The sequence below is a fragment of the Amphiprion ocellaris genome, chromosome 21 (genome assembly GCF_022539595.1).
Source record: "Amphiprion ocellaris isolate individual 3 ecotype Okinawa chromosome 21, ASM2253959v1, whole genome shotgun sequence".
In the NCBI taxonomy this organism is placed as follows: Eukaryota; Metazoa; Chordata; class Actinopteri; family Pomacentridae; genus Amphiprion; species Amphiprion ocellaris.
In genome coordinates, this window is record NC_072786.1 from 12,312,021 (window position 1) to 12,324,646 (window position 12,626).

General features: G+C 37.4%; 1 protein-coding gene across 3 annotated transcripts in view; it reads left to right on the top strand.

The window, feature by feature from the left end:
* LOC111570176 (kinesin-like protein KIF21A) overlaps window positions 1-12,626 on the top strand; it is a 55,149-nt gene that overhangs the window by 36,745 nt on the left and 5,778 nt on the right. For 2 of the 3 annotated variants that reach the window (XM_035949331.2, XM_023272788.3), the window contains 17 exons: window positions 605-673; window positions 763-902; window positions 979-1,123; window positions 2,612-2,806; window positions 5,510-5,611; window positions 5,995-6,160; window positions 6,442-6,462; window positions 8,229-8,286; window positions 8,696-8,747; window positions 8,930-9,144; window positions 9,292-9,462; window positions 10,760-10,792; window positions 11,134-11,270; window positions 11,367-11,451; window positions 11,554-11,643; window positions 11,731-11,889; window positions 11,972-12,089. In XM_035949331.2, the coding sequence (XP_035805224.2) occupies window positions 605-673; window positions 763-902; window positions 979-1,123; window positions 2,612-2,806; window positions 5,510-5,611; window positions 5,995-6,160; window positions 6,442-6,462; window positions 8,229-8,286; window positions 8,696-8,747; window positions 8,930-9,144; window positions 9,292-9,462; window positions 10,760-10,792; window positions 11,134-11,270; window positions 11,367-11,451; window positions 11,554-11,643; window positions 11,731-11,889; window positions 11,972-12,089 (1,956 nt within the window). The remainder of the gene's footprint in view (window positions 1-604; window positions 674-762; window positions 903-978; window positions 1,124-2,611; window positions 2,807-5,509; window positions 5,612-5,994; window positions 6,161-6,441; window positions 6,463-8,228; window positions 8,287-8,695; window positions 8,748-8,929; window positions 9,145-9,291; window positions 9,463-10,759; window positions 10,793-11,133; window positions 11,271-11,366; window positions 11,452-11,553; window positions 11,644-11,730; window positions 11,890-11,971; window positions 12,090-12,626) is intronic. The other variant, XM_035949332.2, reaches the window with a different exon arrangement.

Sequence of the window (12,626 nt, forward strand, 5' to 3'; positions counted from 1 at the left end):
ATTACGATAAAGTAACAAAAGTAAATCAAATAATTAGAATATTGATTTTTCAAATAATTAAAGTTTCTAAATTAAGTAATTTAATCTGATAATGCTTTGATTTTATTTTCACAATTAATAATGTAGTTTTATTTGAGTTGTATATCTGATAGTAATTTAATTTAATTTGATGATGAATAAGATCATTAATACATTGTTTTATGAAAATTATAAATAGAATAATTATAGTGAAATAATACAAATGAATCAAATAATTAAAACATTATTTTATTAAAACAATTGCAATTTATAAATTAAATAATTTAATCTGGTAATGCTTTCATTTTATTTGCATAAGTATCAGTGTAGTTTTATTTGGGTTGTATATCTGATAATAATTTAATTTGAAATGATCATAAATATTATAGTTAATGCATTGTTTTATTAAAGTAATAAATACAATAATTACAATAAAATAATACAAATAAATCAAATAATACAATTATTATTTTATTAAAATAATGAATAACATAATTATAATGTATAAATTAAACAATTTAATCTGATAATAATTACATTACAAAGTGAAGATTTCGTGTCAGAATTTTGGATTCTCTTCTTGCAGCACCAAGTGAGGCAGCTGGAGGCACAGAAGAGACAACAGGAGCTGATCCTTCGCAGGAAGAACGAGGAGGTTAAAGCCATTTAGGCTCGATGGTTTTGGCTGTTGCACCTTCACCTCACTTGAACCTGTCTGAGTATTCATTTTGTGCACTGTTTCAGGTGACGGCTTTAAGGCGTCAGGTGAGGCCGATGTCTGGAAAGGTGAGCAGGAAGGTACCTGAATCTCCACAGGAGCCTTCACACCGGCCGATCCCAGGAAGACTGCAGTCCTCTGCTGCGAGTCCATCCAACGGAGCCAGGTACAACATCTGAGATTGATTAGAGCATTTAAAACCGAGATTCTGGACAGTTCTGAGAACATGTTTTCTTTATCAGGAGCTCTCCAGTGCGGATGGGAAGCATCTACCTCAGCAGGACGGCCAGAGCGAAGTGGCAGTCATTGGAGAGACGAGTCAGCGACATCATCATGCAGAGGATGACCATCTCCAACATGGAGACGGATATGAACCGACTACTGAAGGTACCGTGTTGAGATGGTGGTCAGAAATGGAGTAATGTCTAAACATCTGAACCCCAAAAACCTGCTAGGAGGATGGAAATGCATGTTGTCCTCAAAAAAATTGCACCATTGGTGAATTTTGAATTTTCCAACAGTCCTTGAACGTCTTATCTGTGACGTTTTTGTTAGTTAAAACAATCAAATCCATAAAGAATCAACAAAATTACATCATTGGTGCATTCTCAGCTTTCTAACGGACCCTGAACTTCTCGTGGCATTTTCCTAGGAAAAATAATCAAATTTAAGATTAAAATGTGCACGTCTCATTTAAAGATCCATCAAAAAGAAATAATTTATAGTAACCACATTCTGTAAAAACTTAAAAATTCTCGCAGTCCTTGCAGCATCTGTAACTTTATTAGTGACTCAGTTGTGACCAAATGTCACCTGACAAAAATTCTGCAATATTTTTGACTCAACTAGGCTGAACTGCAGGCTGTGTTTTCACGCTGCAGATAGGAGACAAGGATGATGTTTTGATGCCATTATTTAGCTTTTCAACCCTCTGATTCTGTATGTGTTATTTAAAAATTTGCCAGCAATAAATAGTTTGCTGTAACTACTCCGGTGCTAGTGAAAAGCCATTAGTGACTCAGTTTTGATGAGTAATTGCATGTCAAAAATCCAGGGACTTTTCGGTTGAACTGACAAGTATGGATATAAAATCAGAACGTGAGTTGTAAAATATCTCTCGGAAAAATGCTGTACATGTTGATTCCAGATTTTTTCAGTTTTTAATATTACAAACATGTGGTGCCCAATAAGCCGAGCTAGGCTGAACTGCAGGCTGTGCACGCACAGAGCAGACAGAAAACAAGTAAACATTTTAATAAGTGTATGCAGGAAGATATCCACACTATGTAGGCAGAAGCTACATTTATTGTTTCAACGATTCAGGGACTTTTCAGCTGAACGTGGCTGAACTGCAGGCAGTGTTGCCTGCAGATAGATGCTGTTTCCATAGAAGTGCAGGATTTTATCATTTTTTTATTGCAGTGAAAAATGAACCAACAATGGGTAAAAAAAAAATGTGACTGAAGCAAGAAAATGCTTCTAGTTCAGAAAGTTAAAGGGTAAATTAATAGATGGTGTCTTTAAATAAACTATAAATCATGACCATTTCAGTATATATCTCAAATTTAAACTTTATTTTCACATAGTCAAAGGTGAAACAAACTCATACTGTGCTGCCACTGGATTGAACTGCTCTCGGAAAGTGTAGCTAATTGAGCTTTTTCACTATTGTGTTTGCATGTTTTTTTTTTTATATGATTTGTCCTCCAGTTATCTCTATTTATTTTATACATTTATTACTTTTTGTGACCTACTCTTGATGAGGGTTTGCATGAGGTTTTTGTGACACACTGAGGAATGTCAGCTACGTAAATCTTGAGATAAAGTTGAAACACTTGCAATAATGGCAAATGGTTATTCGTCTTTCTTTTGCAGCAACGGGAGGAGCTGACCAGACGGAGGGAGCGAGTGTCCAGGAAGAGAGAGAAGACAGCGGTGGACGGAGCAGACGCCGATCGCTCTTTGGCTTCCCTGAACGAGGAGCTGGAGTCTCTGAGCGCAAACATCGACTACATCAACGACAGCATCGCCGACTGCCAGGCCAACATCATGCAGATGGAGGAGGCCAAGGTGGGACCAACCGCGTTAATGCTTCAAAATCGCAGAAAATTTGAAGATATAAAAGCAGTTTTATTGCCAGTTATGCCACAATGATGTTGACAAGAGGGCGTTCAGCCACTCAATCATCACTACCTCATTAGCAAGTACAGGCTGCAACCCTCCGGCGATCAATTCTGGGAATAATTGCACAGTTCAGCACCGGCGACGGTCTCCAAGCAGTTTGGGTACCACTTTGACAAGCAAGCATCAGGCCCCTTATTTGTCAGAACAACAATGACTCAATAAAAAAAAAAAACACCCAGTGGCAGCGCAGCCCATTAATCCAGCCACAACACAGCAGCCTAATGATGCAGATGGAACTTTACAAACGTCATCTTTGAAGAACAAGTTTATTCACTCAGTTGCAGTTTATGGTCGAGTTTACTGCTGTGATGATGAGAATAAGTTCTTCTAGCTGCTCATATCTGATGCCTGTTTGTCAATGGCACTCCTAAAATCCTGGTTTCTGTCATCGGGGCCCAACTGGGCAATTATTTCTCGGTTGTAAACCTGCAGACACCAATGAGGCAACACTGGGAGGGTTGGTATGTAGCGCTGTCATTGATTCTCCATGTATGACGACACCCTTTGACATGATAAGAACTAGACCTGAAAATGAGATTTGACACGTTGAAATGTTAATTTAACATATAAGTGAATCTATTTTGGCCTGTTCTCTCATGTTCTTCTCAGTTATGTATTATTGAAAATGTCTTTAAATATGTTTTTTATATCTAAAATTCAATTCTGCATTGTTTTAAAAGGAACTGTAAATATCTTAAATGTCATTTTGGTTTGTATGAATAGAACTTTCACTGGTTGCCGTTGCATTTCACATATCTGAAATACAATGACCTTCTTACTAGTTACCATTCTAAGCAAACATTTCAATCATTTCATTTTAAGTGGTCACCATTTTAAATAACAATGATGTATATGATGGAAGAACAATTGTAAATAATCTACAATACGCAAAAATTTAGGGACTTTTTGGTTAAACTGCAGGCTGTGTTTACACAGAGCCGTAAGGAGGCAAAGTCAAAAGCCGATTAAAAACGCAAATAGCGAAAGATTTATTGTATATAGAGTTGGCATTTATTTTCCAAGTGCTGGTAACCAAAAAATGTAGCTTTCTGTGAGCTGAACTAGATTGAACTGCAAGCTGTGCATTAACAGAGCAGATAGAAAACATGCAAACAAATAAAAAATGTAAGCAGTATGTCAGCAAAAGTTCAGTTCATTGTTACAAAAATTCAGGGATTTTGCAGCTGAACTCGGCTGAACTGCAGGCAGTGTTCACACAGAGCAGATGAAAAAATAAATATGAAATAAAAACTAAACGAGTAGAATATACAGTCTGTTTTACATGTTGATTCTAGGATTGTTTAATTTTTGTAAAATAAAAAAAAAAAAAAAACACGACAATGAAAATTTCCACTAGAAAGAGCTGAATTGCTGACATTAATGATTAAGATTTGACGAGAGAGAACCAAGTTGTTGATTCCAGTATTTAGAAATCCACCTAAAATCACACTGAATACTTATTGCTAATTTGGAATTCTTCAGTGGTAAAAGTTGACTATTTGTGATTAACCCTCTGAATTGAAAAACCAAAATTGAAATTAACAGGTGCGACATGTTTCCAAATACCCACAGCTGTTACCAGCACTGACCAGAAAGGTAACTGCATGCTACTGATTTTGCACTAATTCAACTGGTCACTAACCCCTTGGTCTCTGCGCTGTGTAAACACTGCCTGCAGTTCAGCTGAAAGGCCCCTGAATTTTTGTCACATGACTTTTGTTTGTAGCCAAATCCCTTGTAGTTCCAAAGTTTCCAGCATTTTTGTATTTTTGCAAAATCTGGTACACACTTTTTAAATCAAACATGTAGAATTAAGTGATTTTGTTGAGATGTCTCAATTTTAAGCTTAGATTTGATTAAGATGGTATTTGTTTATAGGGTTTCTGACTCATAAAAGGTGTAATTGGGATGATTTTATTGTTTTTTTTAGGCAACATGCTTTTCAAACCTGCAGGTGGGTTTTATGGTTCAGAGAGTTGATTAACAGATGAAGAACTTTTTCCACTTGTTGATTAACAGAAAAAGAATTGAACAAGAATAAATTGCATGTATTTTTAAATAGACTTGATGCTAGTCAACATTACATTGCAGACATGTTGTATTAGAATTCTAACTAATCAAAAAGCAGCTGTGGATGTTGTAAATGCTGACATCGAGAATTGCTGTTATAATATAAGATAAAACAAGGGCTTGTCTCACTTAATGTCAGAGCTACAAATGAAAACGCGCTAAGTTGAAACATTGCAGGTTTTAAAGTGGGTTGCAAACTACTGTTTATTTTGCAAACTAGTAATTTACTAAAACATGATGCTGTAGTTGCTGAGTGCAAATTTAGTAGCAACTAAAATAAATTTCTGCTTCAGTGCAAGTTCATGTAGTTTTGTTAACTTTGGCTTTTTTCCTGTCTTTGTGCTAAGTTGTTGCAGTTAGTGTAATAATGAATTTAACAAACAAACATGCAAACTATGGCAGTATTTTCACCTGAATCTTGTGCCTCAGACATTCCTGTGAAAAGTTCCATGTCTGAATAAATTAGCAGAGTTTTCCACAGTGCCACTGAAGTAAATGTGTTGTCGCTGTGGGCTGCAGGAGGAAGGAGACACTGTGGACGTCACTGCTGTGATCAGCTCCTGCAACCTGTCAGAAGCTCGATTCCTGCTGGACCATTTCATGACGATGGCCATCAATAAGGTACAATTAATTCTTTTGCTTAATATTTATAGCAAGTCATGATAAATTCCTTATTATTTAATAGCTATTATACCTATAAACTGTGATTTTAGTTGTTAATGCTGGTATATATTGTTGGTATTTGCGGCAACTTCCTTGGTATCCATGGTTACCTTTACGAGATTGAATTCAGTTAGTCTTTTAATGGCCTATCTTGATTAAATTAGGTTTCTTATTAGATTAGATGAGATTAGATTTGAAACCTAATTGGTCCGGTGAGGAAACGCCTCCAGCGCAGATGGCAACAAATGAGGAAGAGCGAGTAATTAGAACATCACACCGAAGTTAAAACACTGAGGGTTCATTATGTTTGTCTGCTTCTGATTATTGTGGGGTTTTTTTAGGGCCTGCAGGCGGCTCAGAAGGACTCCCAGCTGAAGGTGATGGAGGGCAGGTTGAAGCAGACGGAGATCAACAGCGCCACCCAGAACCAGCTCCTCTTCCACATGCTGAAGGAAAAAGCCGAGATCAACCCGGAGCTCGACGCTCTGCTGGGCAGCGCCCTGCAAGGTGGGAAACCCCGACAAAACCTGCGTCCATCTGAGCATGTCGACACAATCACCTTTCAATCATCTTTTCTTTAAGCGTGTGGCTGCTTTTTATTTTACAGGCTTCGTTTCCCCAAATACTCTGAAGCATTGGTTGCCAGAAAGAGCAATTTCAAACCCAATTTTCACTAAATTCCCTAAATTGAGCTGTCAAAATAAACAGCAGCCATTTTCTCATCTCTTTTGGGTTTGATTTTGATTTGATTTCTGTTTGTTTTCTCTGTTGTGTTGGTGTGAATTCAGAGTTAGGTTACCTGTCGCCAGGTGAGTATAAAAGATGCATAGAAGCGTCACAGTGTTTGACGGAGCAAACCAGGTGCACACTACATGACTTCCAATTAATGTAACCTCAGTTTTCATTGCATTTTAAACTCGTGAAAGTGCACCAAATAGCATTTAAATAGTTTTTTTCCACAATAAAAGTGCTACACACCACAGAAAATTCCCATCAAGTTACTTTTTATTGCATATTAGCAGAGAGAATATCATTCTACAATTCTTAAATTCATAGATATTTAATTTTTATGTACTGTATTTACATATTACATCCAATATTCCCAGCAGGTCTCACCAAAAACTTTGATTCTTTTTAAATATTAGCCCTCTGAACATTTTCTAGACATTTTATTTGCTCCTGTTACAATTTTTATTCACTGTGGGCTCATTTTTCACTGCATCATGAAATCCTGTAACCAAGTAGAGAAAACTTGAAAAGTTAATTTTTGCAGTTAAGTCATAAATCATTAAAAAAGAAAAATGAAAGTTGAGTTATTCATTCATCTTACAAAAATTCCAACAACATGAAATTCATTTGTGCAGCGGTTTTTCCAAGTGCCCTCTTGTGTTAACAATATTAGTAAACAGTTGTGACTCTACATACTTCAGATATTTGATTATTTACATTTTTAATTTGTTTCCATACTTGGCTCCTATCTTCCTCATGTAAGCACAGCCTGCAGTTCATCCTAGTTCAGGATGAATATAGGGACGATTTTAGGGATCAAAACTGACTTTTAAAAGACTGTGTTTACATTACAAAAGTAACTTTGTGCAAAAAACATGTAAAATGCATCTTAAATTGCACAAATACTGACCACACTTAAAAATGAATACTGTTCCTAGTTCAGCTTAAAAAAAAAAGTTAGTTTCTTGACTCTTAGTCACACCTGAGTCACTAAACAGTTACTTTTTGCGCCAAGGAGTGCAGAATTTTTCAGTTTTGACAGAATCTGATTTGAACAAATAAAAGAAAAATGAGGCATGTAGAATGAAATGAATAAAATATCACAATTTTTAGCTTAGATTTGGTTAATTTTTCCAGCCAAATAACATTGCAGATGACTGTATATAGGCCTGTCAGAATTTTCAACATTTTCTCAGATTACAGTTTCTAGCTCTGATAAATGGTGTACTTCTGCTGATTTTGTAAAAACAACATGCCTTTCAAACATGAGAGGGTTTGGGGTTCAGAGGATTAATGACATTTTCATGTCTGGCTCCCAAGCAGCTAAAGAAAACAAAACATCCATTTATATTAAGATAAATTCCACATATTTACAATAAGTGCCAAAAAAAAAAAATCATGTAGTGTGCATCTCAGTCCTTACCCAAACTAACCTTGTTGACGTAACTCCACCGTGATGTGCATGACGTGTTCCTCCACCTGCTAGCATCCAGCCAGACTCCATCAGGACGGTGGTCACTAAAACTAAAAACCTGAGCTGATCACAACCACAGCTGCAGTCTGTGTACACAGCAGTTTGTGTGTCTGCATTTCTGTGTTTGTGTCTTTCTGTGTCTTTCATGCTTTCTCCATTCTGCCTTTATTACCATCACCTTTTATCTAAAACCACAGTAGAGCTCCTGACTGTGTTATGAAGCTAACTGTTGTGCTGTGATATCCAGCTTTCTGAATGGACGTCTTTGTGCAAAGACTCAACATCAAGGAAAACACACGTGCTTTGCAAAATAATTGGGAAACTGCTTCTTTTGCATGCGTTTATATGTATTTGCGTGTGTTTTTGGTGCAGAAAATGGAGACGACAGCAGCAGTGACGAGTCGACACCCAGTCCGGCTGCAGAGGGAAGGTAAATACAGACACACTTTGTTTTTTTTTTTTTTTTAGGTTAACAGTTTAGCAGCACATATTACATTTAAACTGTTATTAGATTAGAAAAATTGTAGTTCATAATTGTGTGTCATGTTCTTTAAATGCACTGATTAAAAGAGATATAAAAGATATTTTCAAGTGGATGGGCAATAATAATAGTAATAAAAGAAAGACAAACCCATCTACTTGTACAGTTAAATTGATGGAGCTGTAAGTAATGTGAAGATCTTTCACAAAACAGACCCTTAAAAACACAAGTAAAAATATAGATGTCTAACATATTGCTTCAGTTTGTCCCATTCATTTACTGCTAAGCATGCCAACAAGCTAAACTAAGGTGATGCACATCATTATACCTGCTAAACACTGAAAATCCTTTGTTTCAGCACTCTGGCATCAGATTTAATGAAGTTATGTGGTGAATCAAGACCAAGAAAGGTACTGTACAATCTCTGGAAATTTAAAGTACATGGACTCTTAGTAGATACGTATGTCATATTTTACTGCATATAGACAAAAAAACACTTCCGTAGTGGATATTTATTGGATTTATCATCGCTAACTGGTCTGCTGACTTGTGAATCAGCTGATTTTTGAGCCAAACCGCTCTGATCCTTCAGGCTCGAAGGCGGACCACCACCCAGATGGAGCTGCTGTACGCCAGCAGCGGGGATTTGTCCTGCGAATCGCCTACCGGAGACTTCTCAGCCCCTCTGCTGCCCCTCACGGAGCGAGTGGAAGTGCCGGCAGACATGCAGGGTCAGGCGCTCGGTCAAACCCCCGACCGAGGGCAAACTGTTTCCCCGTCTGCCCCGTCTGCCCGGCCAGCTGGCATGTAAGCGTTAAAAGCAGCATTTCTCGGCAGTAGAGAAAACTACGTGTCAAATTCTGATCTGAGATGTCTATTTTAGCAGAGAGCTGGTTAGCCTGTGTGCATATTTAGACCTACAATGATGACTCCTGACTCTTGTGATGTCTGTAGTTCTGGATCCAGGTCGCCTACAGGAACTGAAAGGAGACAACTTGAGCGTTCACCGCTGAACCGCAGGAGGATGCAGGACAAAGGACCGGCGACACACATCCCAGCTCCTCAACACACACCTCCATCAAACACAGCAGAGACGAAGACTAAAACCAGCGACTACAAATCATTGTAAGTCAGAAGTTCGATCAAACCTGAACAGTTTCTGGACATTTTATTGGTTGCTGGCACATTTTTGCACACCGTGGGCTCATTTTTCACTGCAATATAAAGTCCTGCACCTCTATGGAAACAGAACAACCACGAATAGAAGTAGAGAGAACTCAGAAATGTCTCTTGTGCAGTACGACACAGTTAAAATGGCAGAAATCTTTTTTCTTTTAAAACGGCAGAAAATGAAAATTTAATTTCTTTGATTATGTATTTAGCAAAAACGTAAAAAACCTTGAAGCAACATGCTCCAACATTTTGGAAGTGCCCCCAGGTGTTATGAATACTGGAAAAAATTGTGGCTCAAAATACAATAGATATTTTAATTTGCTTCTATACCTGCCTCCTACCTACTTTGTGTAAACACAGCCTGCAGTTCAACCTAGTTCAATTGAAAAGTTCATGCATTGTTGTGTGACTGTTCATCACAGTTAAATGACTAATAGCTTCACAGTTGCACCAAGATCTACTGCTTTTTTATTTTATTTTTTATTTTTTTTGTATTTTGCAGAATTTGGTCAGAATAAATGATATATTTTCCACAAAGTTTTTAAATGAAATGTGCAGAATAAAATTATTTTGGATGAAATATGACAATTTTAGACCTAGATTTGGATAATTTTTTCAACAAAACATGACATCACAAATTGAAAACACCAACATTTTTTTCTGTTTTTGCAGTTTTTGCATTGATAAATGACGATTTTAAAAAAGATTTAAATAGACAGATTAAACACTTTAAACCTGCCAGCAGGTTTTGGGGTTTAGTGGGTAAATCAGCACAGCCACAGTGTTTTTAATTGAGGCTTGCCATGTCAGTCGCTGTTTCTCATTGTTGAATGTGTTGCCATATAATTTTCACTGAAACGCTAATAACCTTCCCATCAGCCTCAGCTTCATTGGCAGTTAGTGCTAATTAGTAAACGTTAGCAAGCTTACATGCTCAATTAAGTTTAATTTAATTCTTAATATATTTCATTTTCAAAGGCAATGAACAATAATAAACATAATGTAACACTCCTCATTCATCCTAAAGCTCATGTTCATCTACAGATGGAGGCAAATATGATCAATTTTAGCTGCTATGCATCCTGTTTGTGAGCCTGTTGTCATAATGATAACAATGGTAAATAATTGAAGCTGTTAGCGAGACTTAGTCTTGTTCACGAACTCCAAATTTTTACCACATCTTTCCAGCTGTTTCTTGAGCCACTATTTTAGACCGCTTTGTTTGATATTAGTTTGTTTTTTCCCCCAGGTTGGATGAATCACCTGTATTTGAAGGCCACAGGTAACCCATTATTCAACTTTATGAAGCATTAACCTCTCCGGTCACTTCTCCTCAAATACAAAATGAAGATTACCATTTATTGATTTTATCTGTCACATCAGCTTCATTACACTACACAACATCTTTCTGAAGCATCTGCTGTTGATTGAAAATCAAACTTAGAAGTAATGCAGTTTTTTAAAGATGATAGAATTTCGAACCATTCGACGCTTACGTGATTTTGCACATGAATGTCTCGCTTCCGTTGTATACTATATGACAAGGCTTTGAGGGAAAGAACTGGTTGGTAAATGTGTTCTAAAATGCTAAATAATTCTGAAATGTTATTGCGTGTATTATAGAGGTGTGATCAACCCTGTGACGGCCCCTAAGAACAGCCGAGGAGCCAAACTTCAGTGTGTTTATGTAGCTGAGGGCCACACAAAACCTGTTCTCTGCGTAGATGCCACCGATGACCTGCTTTTTACTGGGTCTAAAGGTTTGCTTTCTTTGGAATAACTAAGAATGATTGCTCTGATTTTGTTCCCATCTTTGTGTCTAAATCTGTACTCGTATCTTTGTTCGTTATTCTCAGATCGAACATGTAAAGTTTGGAACTTGGTGACGGGTCAGGAGATCATGTCTTTAGCAGATCATCCCAGCAGCGTTGTCTCAGTCAGGTACTACTTTAAGAAAAGCTGCCACATTTAGTACTAATATTAGTTTTTATATAGATGCATTTAATTTGTTATCTTGTCTTTGTCTTGTTTGTTCTATTTTAGGTACACTTCCAGCCTCGTCTTCACCGTTTCCACCGCTTACATCAAAGTCTGGGACATTCGAGATTCTGCAAAATGCATCCGCACACTCACGTAAGTAGAAAGACTCCTACATCCAACATCTAATATTAAGCTTAAAGCATCAGTGAGGACCTCTAATGCATGCTTTGTGTACATCAGGTCTTCAGGGCAAGTGGGTTCAGGAGACACATGTTCGTCTGTCAGGAGTTTAACAATCCCACCAGGAGAAAGTCAGATCAACCATATCGCTCTGAATCCTTCTGGATCTTTTCTTTACGCTGCTGCTGGCAACGCTGTTCGCATGTGGGACCTCCGCAAGTACGTTACAGCAACGACGATCAGAGTTTTTCAGAGCCAAAACTCTTGGTTGATTAAAATAACTGGACTGTTCTTTCTTTAGATTTGTGTCTACAGGGAAGCTCACCGGCCATTTGGGGCCTGTAACGTGTCTAACTGTTGAGAAGTTGGGTAACGGACAGGACATCGTGCTCACCGGCTCCAAAGATCATCATATTAAAGTAGGAAACTGCACATGAAAATATGACTACACTAGCATAGATGCAGAAGAATTTGTGCAAAAACAGTCACCTATAGCAGTCTGGTCCAAAGGTATTGGATTAGTAACAAGAATTTGGTAATTTTGCCTCCATATTCCAACACAGTGGATTTAAACTGAAGCAATCAAGAACTTGATTGAAAGTTTGACTTTCAATTTTAATTTAAGGACTAGAAATAGGGGTTTAGGAATAACAGCTGAAGTAACTGGACAACTGACTGCTTTTCTTAGCCAGGTGTGGCCAATTTCCTTGTTTCACAGCAAATTTAGGAGATGAAATGTCTGAAGTTGATTCAATGTTTGAATGCAAGAGATGTTTGAAAATTAGTTTGTCTGATTGTTTCCCACCTGTGTTTCATTACCGTGGCCTCCCTCGAGTATTTAGTCGGTGTGCTTTCTTTTTTCTTTGCCATTGTCTTCTTTGCCATCATGTTTTTCGTGCTCATCTGGCTTGTGTATTCAGTTTTTTTTGGAACTTTATGTTTCACTGTGTTTCTTG